Below are 11,476 nucleotides of genomic sequence, written 5' to 3'. Positions count from 1 at the left end.
TCTGACTGACCTACTGGAGTCCTCAATTGTTGCACCAACTCTCCTCAATACTGTGATACATGATGGAGCCACAATGTCCCTTGCTGGTTGTGTTAGTCAACTCTATTTTTTTGCTGTCTCAGAATGTTTTGAGTGTTTCCTTCTAGCAGTAATGTCCTATGACAGATATGTGGCCATTTGAATCCCACTACGTTACTCTTCTATAATGAAGAAATAGACTGTGCACAACTTTTGGGGTAACAACCCTTCTTCAAGTTCAATTAACCACATTGTGTCCAGTTATGGGAACATCTCTGGTGATGAGTCTTTGACCCTGGCGTCAATTCCTTTCTCTTTTCCACGGGGGCATGGGCTTGATTTTTTTCCCCTAAAAAATAAAAACTTCACCTTAAACCTTTTTTTGGGATAAAGTGATGGGGGAGGGATCCATCACAAAGAAGGAAAGAAGATCAATTGATGCAGGGAAGTTAACTCATGTAAAAATACTTAAAGTCAAAGTAATCTCTGTCTTAAATTACTTGATGTAAATTTAAATGAGACAATCCTGGAAGATGTCCCTATTGACAGATAATTACTCCAAATACCAGAGGCTCACACAGTTTTCTCTGTAGAGTTCCCAGCTGTTGTTTGGGTCTGGAGTCTGAAAAATGAATTCTTACACAGTCAGATTTCCCTATGGACTGATAATTGTACTGAACTCTGAGAGATTCTCAATAGGTTTCTCAGCCATGGATGTTAGGAGATGTGTTCTTCTCTACCCAGTCCATATCTGGGATGGTTCCGGTAGCAAATCAGGTGAGTATAATATTCCAAGAACCTCTTTCCTGTAAAGTGATTTCATTGGAAAGAAATGGTTGGGATTGTGTTAGCAAAATTGCAGGAGAAATGCAGAGCAGGTTACACATTGGGAGAAGCTCATGGACATCTTCCTATGGTTCCACAGTATCTGGGGTGGTTCTGGTAGGTGCAAATCAGGTGAGTATAATATTCCAAGAACATCTTTCCTGTAAAGTGATTTCATTGGAAAGAAATGGTTGGGATTGTGTTGGCAAAATTTGCAGGAGAAATGCAGAGCAGGTTATACATTGGGAGAAGCTCATGGACATCTTCCTATGGTTCCACAGGATTAGGGTCTCTGAGTCTTCATCTTCTCTTTATATCATGTGCCTATTGGTTATTTTATTCCCATACATTCCACTATGGCAATTATGTTTTATATGAAGAAATGCCAAATCCACCAAAAAGTTGTCATTCACTTTAAAGGAGAAGGAAAGCTACAGAGGCATTTTATTGCCAATAGATTAGCTGCAATAGTGCAAACTCGAATGCTATATTTAATCTGTAAAATGTTTTACCATACCTGAGTAAAAAGCTCTAGAAGCTCTCTGTTTGTTTAGGATAGGAGCTGCAGTATTAATGTGGTGTGACATCACTTCCTGCCTGAGTCTCTCCCTGCTCTGGGCTCAGATTACAGTAGCGAAGGAAGGGGGGCGGGGGGAGAGGAGCAAACTGAGCATGCTCTTGCCCAGGGCAATGAGGTTTAAGCAGAAGGCAGGAAGTCTGATACAGAAGCCCATGAGTACACAATAGAAGGAAAGAAATGCAGTGTTTCTTTTGACAGGGGACTCAGAGCAGCATTACTTTGAGGGTTTACTGGTATATTTAGATGGACCTTTCTGATAAGGCTTACTTAGTTTTTACCTTTCCTTCTCCTTTAATCACACTATTGGCGTATCTAGTAGAATTAATTCATCAAATTCAAAGGCAACTGAACATTTAGAGGCCCATTTTTCAAAGGTCAAATTTTGAATTCATGGAATAAATTTTTTTTAATTCAAATATACTCATAATTCAACTGGGAGGTTATTTAAGAACAAATTTGAATGTCTAATATTCGATCGATCAGTTCAACTGTAATGGTAGGGAATTTCCCAGCATTTAAACCCTTGAGGGTAGTAAAGTCACAGACACCCAATCACAATGGTTCCATTAAACTTCAGTAAGGTGTTGGCTGAAACTCACAGAGGTGTGAAAGTGGGATCCAGTCACAATGGTTCCATGATTTTTGTTGAGGCAGGGGTTAATTTTTAAATGTACATGACTGGAAGTGTGAATGGTTGTGACGCCGCTGGGGTAAGGATGTCAAAGCTGCATTGTAACAACTGCATTGTAACAAATGGTGTAGCGAAACGTTTTCAAGGAAAAACTGTAAATGTCCAGTTACAGTTGACTTAATTGTACGAAATACTGTATATCACTACCTCGACAAATGAGACTCTTCATATACATATAGCTATTGCTATAATTAATACAGAAATCTGTTAATTCTAATAAAATAATTATTGATGCATGGGTCACTCAGGAGGAAACTCAAAAAGACAAGAACATGTCAACCTAAACAAAAGTCCTGGACCAGATGGGATTCATCCCAGGGTAATAAACAAGCTTAGCTCATCTTTACCTAATTTTTCAGGATTCATTGGCATGGTGCTGAGAGACTGGGGAATTGCAAATGTGGTGCCGCTATTTAAAAAGGATCCCGTTCTCAGTCTGCAAACTGTACACCAGTTAGTCTGATGTCAGTAATAGGAAAGCTTTTGGAAGGGGTAATAAGGGATAAAATTCCAGAATACATTGATAAATCACAATACTATAAGTTTGTGCCAGCATAGTTTTATGTGTAACTGATTTTGCCTAACAAATTTAATTGCTTTCTGTGAGCAGGAACCTCAACTCTGGGATGGCAATGGATGTGATCTTTACAACTTTTCCTGTTCCTGCTTTTTCAGTTCTGATTTTTAAATAATTTACATGACATTCAGAAAAACTAAGTTTAGTCGTGGTTTCGAAAAAATGTGACTGCTGATAAATAGGCAAATTTGCATTTACTAAGCTATAATATTTCTTAAATTCATGTGTTCAGATTTCCTATGCCAGTGGGAGGTTTAGGTTAAACTTATTTTATGAAATGTAAAAGTTTCAATATCTAGATACTTCTATGGAAAAAAAAAAATAGACAAATCCATAGAGAGTATTTTTTTGTTCTTCACAATGTGAAACAAAATACCAAGGTTTTAGAGATTTAGTTTTAGTTTGTAATTTATGTTTCAAAAGAGATTGATTATCCACTTAAAAATATAGTTGAAATATGGTCATAGTAGAATATTTGTTCATGTGGTTAGACCTTTTAAGAACATTCATTTCTTGATTGGATTAAATAACACTTTAAATTAGTATATTTGGGTTACGGTTGTATTTTCAAAAATCCATCAGTTGTAGTCTTAGTGCCTCATAAATATAGTCTGTTCTATTCATAATCACAATGCCCCCCCCCCTTTATCCGCCTTTTTAATGATAATATCAGCATTTTTTTCTAAATTAGATAAGAAAGTATGGTTATGTTTGGTCACATGCTTCGATTTTTTTTTACGCTTCTCCCAAATGTTTTCAACCTCCAAAAACAGACAGTGTGTCATTCATGACATCTGGTATAAAGTCACTTCTTGGTTTAAATTTGACTGCAATGTTTCCCACATCTTTATTCACATCAACATTTTCAAAACCAAGCTTAAATTTTAACCGTTTTATGAATTTGAAAAAAATCAATTTTCCAATCAAAATATTTTGTCCCATAGGTGGGTGGGCCATTTTCCCTCTGATACATCATAAGTAACATTGAGACGTGTATGCTAAAGTTTATGAATGCAGGTTACACAGACACAACATACTTTCATAAAAAATTCTGCTGGGACTGAGCACTGAGCTCAGAAGAGGTGGTTAGGAGAAAAAAATAGGATCAGACAGCTAGAGCAGAGTTTCTATGGGAGGGCTCTTCATTGGCTGTTAGACTGGAGGGTGTGTTTAGTAATCTGATCTGAGAAGAACTGAGCATGCTCATAAATCAAAAGTCAAAGCAAATTCCTGAGGGAGGGGGCCGAGTAGGTTAGAGGAGTATAACAATTTCTAAGTGATTAAGGGGATGCTGCAGCCTTACTGTTAACCTTTTAACAACCAGAGTGGCAGTTATCTAAAGATTTCAAAGAGGCTGTTCACTGATTTTTATGGGGGGGTTACATGTCCTTTAAGTTAACCAATACATTCTCAAGGTATCTGTTAATAGATTTTGTTTATTTTTTTCATGGAAACAACCCAACCATTAGGTTGAAGAACAAATAGTGATGAGTGAAACATTTTGCCATGTACAGATTTGCAGTGAATTCCTGTGTTTCATCGCTGGCGAAAATATTCATTAAACTACATCAAAAATTTGCCATGTGGCTTCTTTCCCTTTGCGTGACAAAAAAAAGACACACGACAAAAAGAAAAAAATGGTCTTAGACTCCAAATGACTCAAGACAAAATTTTTCCCACTGGAAATTTTTTGTTGCGCAAATTTCCACCAGTTTCGCCAAAGCAAAACAAAAGCAATTTGCCCGTCATTACTCACTGTCAGGCTCTGCTGGGGTTCAAGCCAGGGACCTTCAGTTTCTTTCTCAGTGCCTTGACCATTGGGTCAGGTGAGCAGTCGGTAGGCTAGTTCATTATCTATTACCTGGCCTTTGAAGCCCTAGCCCAGCAGCAGCCTGATTGGTGGGTTGGGGTCAGCCAATCAGGGCTGACCCTACCCTTTATAAAGCCAGTCCCACTCACCCTCAATGCTGGAGTGTTGGCCTGCCATAGCACTGTGGTATTGCCCCTAGCTAGGTTTCCTGCTCTTGACCTTTTCCCTTGATCCTGCCTAGTCTTTGTACTTTTCCTTGCTCCAGATTCGACCTTGAACCTTGCCTTGTTTACCTTGCCATGTTCTGAACCTGCCTTGCCTTGTCTGACCTTGCTCTTTCTCCAGCCTTGTACCTTGAACCTTGGTATCCAGTACTGTATGTCTTGCCCTTCTGTTCCTGCTCCTGTCCTGTTCCAGCTCCAGTCTTGCCCGCTCTGTCCTTTCCAGTTTGCTCCTGATCAACTCTGCCTGATTCCCACTGTCGTGTCTAGTCTACTCCTGATCCACCAGCTCTATCCTATCCAGTCTGCTTCTGTTCTTCATTCCTCATCCACACCGTCCTGTACCAGTCTGACTCATAGGCTCCTTCACCCTGTTCCTATGATACCTATCTGTTCCTTGTGTGTACAGCCAGTCCATGCCTTAAGTACTCATTTCTGCCTCCACAGCAACTCCCTTACCTCATCCTTGACACTCAAATTCATTAAAGGAGAAGAAAGGCTAAAATTAAGTAAGTTTTATCAGAAAGGTCTACTCTACATAAATACACCAGTAAGTGCTCAAAGTAATGCTGCTCTGAGTCCTCTGTCAAAAGAAACATCACATTTCTTTCCTTCTATTGTGTACTCATGGGCTTCTGTATCAGACTTCCTGTTTTCAGCTTAAACCTCCAGGGCTAGGGCTTGAGCATGCTCAGTTTGCTCCTCTCCCTCTTCCCCTCCCTGCTGTAATTTGAGCCCAGAGCTATGAGTGAGCAGGGAAACTCATGCAGGAAGTGATGTCACACCAAGAAAATATGGCAGCTGCTATCCTAAACAAACAGAGAGAGCTTCTAAAACTGTTTACTCAGGTATGGTAAAGCATACTACAGAATAAAAAGTGTTATAACTTGCACTATTGTGGCTAATCTATTGGCAATAAACTACTTTGCTAGCTTTCCTTCTCCTTTAACCAAGAAAAAATGAATAAAAGCTATTTGTGAAACAGATAAATTATAGAATTACTGTAGTAAAGCAGCTTGTTTATTTATAAAAAATCTAATTTGTGAGGCTTTAGAGGTTTCTTTCTAGTTCAAATAAAAATCAAAATGTAAAAAATCTTGAATGTTTGCTTATTAATTAAAATTCAGTTAAATAAACATTGAAAAACTTGAATTTGCAAGTTTACAACTTCAAAACACTCACATTTGTGAGTTTACAAGCTCAAAAAAACCTAAAAAAACTTGAATTTATAAAATAGCTTGAATTTTGCCTAGGACAACTCCCATTGACTTCTATTTGTACTTTTAGATGCTGAAGTTTTGCATTCAAGTTTTTTTGCTTAACATATACCAAACATTTTGAGTTTTTGAAAATCTAATTCGAATTTGTGAGTTTTTGTGCAATAAAATTAGAATCATGGCAAAAATTGAAATTCGAAACATTGATAAACCACCCCCTTAGTGTTTTTTCCATTTCATCAACATTTCTATATTACCTAAAAGAGAGTATCATTGAGAAAAAAAATTATTGATTTTGAAAGAACTACTTCTAACCACTACCTACTCCTTATACACATGGACCTATTCCCTCTCCCAAAACCTCTACATTTCAGTTTTAGTTTTGGATATCTTTACCCATCAAACTATAGTGGGAGTTTTAGGCCCTCAAAGGTGCAATTTCCTTCAACAGTTTGTCTGTGTGTAGATAGGGTTCCTCTGACCATTGGGTCCTTGAGGTAGATACTTCCATTTTCTACCTAAACGAGGATACCTTGCTTCCCGTTGATGATACAATGACCTCAAAGTACCCCATGGACAGATGCATGGATTCATATCTTGAAAGGTCAACAATTTGACTTCATACACTTCCCTCCAAACAAACATGTATTTTGTTGTTCTTCTTTTATTATAATATAAATAGACAGTTCTAAGCAAATTATATCAGTAAAATTTGCAACCACGATCTTCACTCACAATGGGAACCTTTTTTGACAGAAATAGTAATCTCTAACTACTGTATATTCCAAACTAAAATATTAAAAAACTGGAGTTAATTTTTCTTTATTGGTCAGAAATGAAACTTCTCGTCAACACCAATTAAAAGATTATATTGTAATCCCCCATGGATTGGTAATTATCCCAGACCTCAGAGACTCCTGTAAATTTCTCAGTAGGTTTTCCAGCTGTTGATGTTACTGACACTGGTTAATAAAAGGAGATCTGTTCTTCCCTGTCCAGTCAGTATCTGGGGTGGTTCTGGTAGGTGCAAATCAGGTGAGTATAATATTCCAAGAACATCTTTCCTGTAAAGTGATTTCATTGGAAAGAAATGGTTGGGATTGTGTTGGCAAAATGGCAGGAGAAATGCAGAGCAGGTTACACATTGGGAGAAGCTCATGGACATCTTCCTATGGTTCCACAGTATCTGGGGTGGTTCTGGTAGGTACAAATCAGGTGAGTATAATATTCCAAGAACATCTTTCCTGTAAAGTGATTTCATTGGAAAGAAATGGTTGGGATTGTGTTGGCAAAATGGCAGGAGAAATGCAGAGCAGGTTACACATTGGGAGAAGCTCATGGACATCTTCCTATGGTTCCACAGTATCTGGGGTGGTTCTGGTAGGTACAAATCAGGTGAGTATAATATTCCAAGAACATCTTTCCTGTAAAGTGATTTCATTGGAAAGAAATGGTTGGGATTGTGTTGAGAAAATGGCAAGAGAAATGTAGAGCAGGTTATACATTGGGAGAAGCTCATGGACATCTTCCTATGGTTCCACATGATTGAGCATTTTCATACTTTTCAATATTTTATTTTTCAATACTTAATCTGCCTAATGAACATTTCTTCCCAAAATAATTTAGTTATGGAGTTTCCTACTATAAGATGAGGAATTAGTGATTCATTGGGAAAGTAACAAAGGAGATTTAACTAGCAGTATTGAAGTGGTTTCTTTGCTGTAAGAAAACAATATCAAATGTGATGTCTTGTGAATATAAATATGTTGTATATTCTGGTGGTTGCAGAAAGACTTTCTTCTTCCTACTTCTACATCAATATGGAGGGTGTTACAAAAGTTAATCTTTATGAACCTATGTATAACAGTTAAACTTCTTGTTCAATCATAGCAATGTTTTTGTCCAACATTCTTAGCATTAGTAATGATATGGCAGTTTCCTTTCCAAATCATCTTAGTATATATTGAAAAGAAATTATTAAAGGTCTGAACTCAGCAACTTCCTGGCACAATGCTGATCTCTGTGGGACAATACTCAGAACGATATGTGAGACACTACTGCTGGGATTTGAACCACAGAACTCCTGGTTTTCTGGTTGCTTTCCTTAACCAATGGACTTTGCACACTTAGTTGTATGAGCATTGTAACCTCAGCACTGGGGCCCGACCTTAACCATCCTATTCCTGAGTTTACTCTGCTTATTGATCCTATTATCTGGTCCTGTCTAGTGTTCTGTTCTATTTTAGTCCTGCCTAGACCAGTTGTTTCATCATCTGCTTTACTCTTTTCCTTCCAAGGTCCACATTGTCCTGTTTCTCACCACTATTCTGCTCTATGAACATTGCAACCACTCCATCCTTTCCCAGACTGTACAGATCATAGCATGCTCTCTCCAGTTCTGTTTGTTACCAGCTCCACCTTCTTCCAGTTGGGCCCCTGCTGTGTCTGGCCTGTAGGACTCACCACCTTCCCCAACTTAAGTTTCAGGGATTCCTCTTTAGTTCCTGGTGTCTCCCCTGACAGAATGCACAGGGCCATTATTAGACTCTCTGACTTTGTAACTTGTTCCATGTTATCCTATATGAAAAAGTAATACTCCTTGGCCACTCAGTGGTACTTTGATGGTTATTTGATTTTCTGCTTTCCTGACAAAGAAACAAATTAATTCTTAGGCTACATTTTCTAAACTTAACCCCCAGAGATGAAGAGTCATAAATAATTTGTATGTGGAATAGGAAACAGATATCCCAGGCTGACAATTAAAGTTGCTCAGTTGTCTCTTCCCACTGGCTTTATTTGTGTTGGCTTTTCTACATGTCAGACCTTCCCAACCATTTCCAGTTCAGAAATCTCTTGCTGTGCCTCCTATGGTAACTCATCTACTCTTTTTTTTCTAATATTGTCCATACTGTCTTTTAGTATTACTTACTAGTAAAAGTGAGGCCACCAACATGCAAATAAGTTGGGTTGTAGCATCAAACTGTGCCTGGGTTTTGGTGACCACCGGTGTCATAATCTACCCTTAGGTTCATCAAATACTAGAGCAAATAACAATAAAACAACAAATATTGGTGTTGCTAGGATGAATATATAGCTTCATATTATTTCTTTTTTATTTCATCTTTAAAATATGTTTTATTTCCTAGGCAATGCAAAATGAGAACCAGACGTTGGTCACTGAGATCTTTCTCTTGGGATTTCAGAATCTCCACAACTTGAAGATTCCCCTGTTCTCTCTGTTACTTCTGATTTACATTATGACAGTTTGGGAGAATGTTCTCATCATAGTGTTGGTGTCCTCCAGTAGAAACCTCCAGTCCCCCATGTACTTCTTTCTCCAGCAGTTGGCTCTGACTGACCTACTGGAATCCTCAACTGTTGCACCAACTCTCCTCAATACTGTGATACATGATGGAGCCACAATGTCCCTTGCTGGTTGTGTTAGTCAACTCTATTTTTTTGCTGTCTCAGAACGTTTTGAGTGTTTCCTTCTAGCAGTAATGTCCTATGACAGATATGTGGCCATTTGTAACCCACTGTGTTACTGTTCTATAATGTCCCACAGGGTTTGTGTCAAATTAATTCTGATAACATGGGCAGTTAACCTCTTTCCTATAATAAATAGCATGAATTTGATAACTGCACTGCGGTTTTGTGATCAAAATGTCATTAACCATTTCTTCTGTGATTTTTATCCTCTTCTAGAACTTTCCTGCTCAAATGTTTTATTTGTGAAAATAGATCTAGTTATACAGACTGTCCCTGTGGTTTTTTGCCCTTTTATACTGATCACTGTATCCTATATGTGTATTGCCCATGAAATCCTAAAGATAGTGTCCAATACCGGGAGACAAAAAGCCTTCTCCACCTGCAGCTCCCACTTGGCTGTGGTCTCCATATTTTATGGGACTTTCATTGCTATTTATGTGGTTCCCCCCAGGAAAGACTCACAGACCATTAGCAAAGTTCTCTCTCTATTATACACTGTAGTGACCCCATTGATTAACCCCATTATTTACAGCTGGAGGAGTCAGGATATAAAGGAAGCCCTTAAAAGTAAATTGTTGATTGAACATCCATAGTTCATGCATTTTTAAAGGGAATAGGAAAGAAAAAAATGGGACCATATTAACTAGAATTTTTTTGGGACATGACAATTTTTTTGTAAATAGTTGATTTGCCCCCTCTCTCCTGCTTTCCTATGTTTATCTCATTCTCTTGTGCTATTTAGAGACAGTGGAAGTTCAATTGAGCAAAAGAACATTTATGGAATTTAGATGGTAAGCCTTATGGGACAGGGGCCTTCCTCTCTTTTATATCTCTTAACATGGAGCTCGTCATTTCAATTTCTGTTTTTCCTGCCTATACTGTGAGAGCCGAAATTACCGACGGAATTTGTGTGTTATTAGAGTTTTGAAATCATTATTAAATTCTATAACTCTAAAACCAAGAATGCCATGAAAGTTTTTAAAAGAACCAAGTTAAAAACAGAAAAAATGCTGAACGATAAAAAAAAAATCTGAATAGCTCTTAAACCTCTAAAAATTCAATTTTTTTTGTACAATTACTAATGGAACCCCCCTAAAAAACCTGAATGGTTAAAAAAGGTCCAATAGGATCAGTGGAGCTCCCACTGACTTCTATGGGACCTCGACTACATTTACTTGGCGCAGTTTTATATTAGACTTTTTCGAGGCTTTTAAGTTTTATAAGTTGTATAAGTTTTACACTTAAATCTCAAATTTTTAGAGCTTTAGAGAAATTCAAAAGCAAGAATTTTTATAGAAAAATACAATTCATGAAAAAATAGAAATCCAAATTTTAGTAAATTGGCCCCCTATTATACTATATACTTTGTTTACGATATATACAAGTAGTTATAGTAAAAGTAAGATATACTGTAAATACACACATACCTGCATAGCATCCATTTTGCCTAGGTCATGTAGAAGTCAATGGCAAATGTCTCATTTACAATTGGAAGGTATCATGATCTACGCTGGGTTTCATACAATAATCTGAATAATTCATGGTTTTCAGGCAATAATCAAAAAAAATTTGAGTTTTTTTGCATCAAACACAAAAAAGTTGTATAATTAGGATTTTTTAATGATTTTATCAAGTCTTTTCCCACACCAGATTTTTTCAAGTAAATAAATAAGGTAAAAATGTGTTTTTTAGTAGATAACCCCTCTAGTGTTCATATTTAGGATGCTATATCTTGGTACCTAATGACTGTGGTAAAGTGAAAACTGATTTAATTTTTTTTTGTGAAAAAAAAACATCAGTTGAGTAGTTTGGAGTAAAAGACATATTTAGTTAGCCATTTTGAATTTTCCAGAATGTTTTCTTTCCAAAAATATATAGTTACCTGTGGTGGACCTACTGCTGGTGGAAGTTTTGGCATTGAATTCTGAAGAATGCTGCTTTCAAAGAGTTTGGTTTGACAATTTGTTAACGTATTGCTGGGAGTTTTGGTCTATACAATCAGAAATCTCAGTTAAGCTATACATGTCTGCTGTTGCCACGTTTGGGAG

General features: G+C 37.3%; 1 protein-coding gene across 1 annotated transcript; it reads left to right on the top strand.

Annotated features, from left to right (window-relative positions):
* The first annotated feature begins 9,088 nt into the window (after window positions 1-9,088).
* On the top strand, window positions 9,089-10,021 carry LOC108703562 (olfactory receptor 11L1). Its single transcript, XM_018239754.2, has one exon. The coding sequence runs from the start codon at window positions 9,089-9,091 to the stop codon at window positions 10,019-10,021; it is 933 nt and encodes a 310-aa protein (XP_018095243.1).
* Window positions 10,022-11,476: the final 1,455 nt, after the last annotated feature.

The sequence above is a fragment of the Xenopus laevis genome, chromosome 3S (assembly GCF_017654675.1).
Source record: "Xenopus laevis strain J_2021 chromosome 3S, Xenopus_laevis_v10.1, whole genome shotgun sequence".
Lineage (NCBI taxonomy): Eukaryota > Metazoa > Chordata > Amphibia > Anura > Pipidae > Xenopus > Xenopus laevis.
Note: the sequence above shows the minus strand (reverse complement) of the source record. Positions and strands in the feature narration are given on the sequence as shown.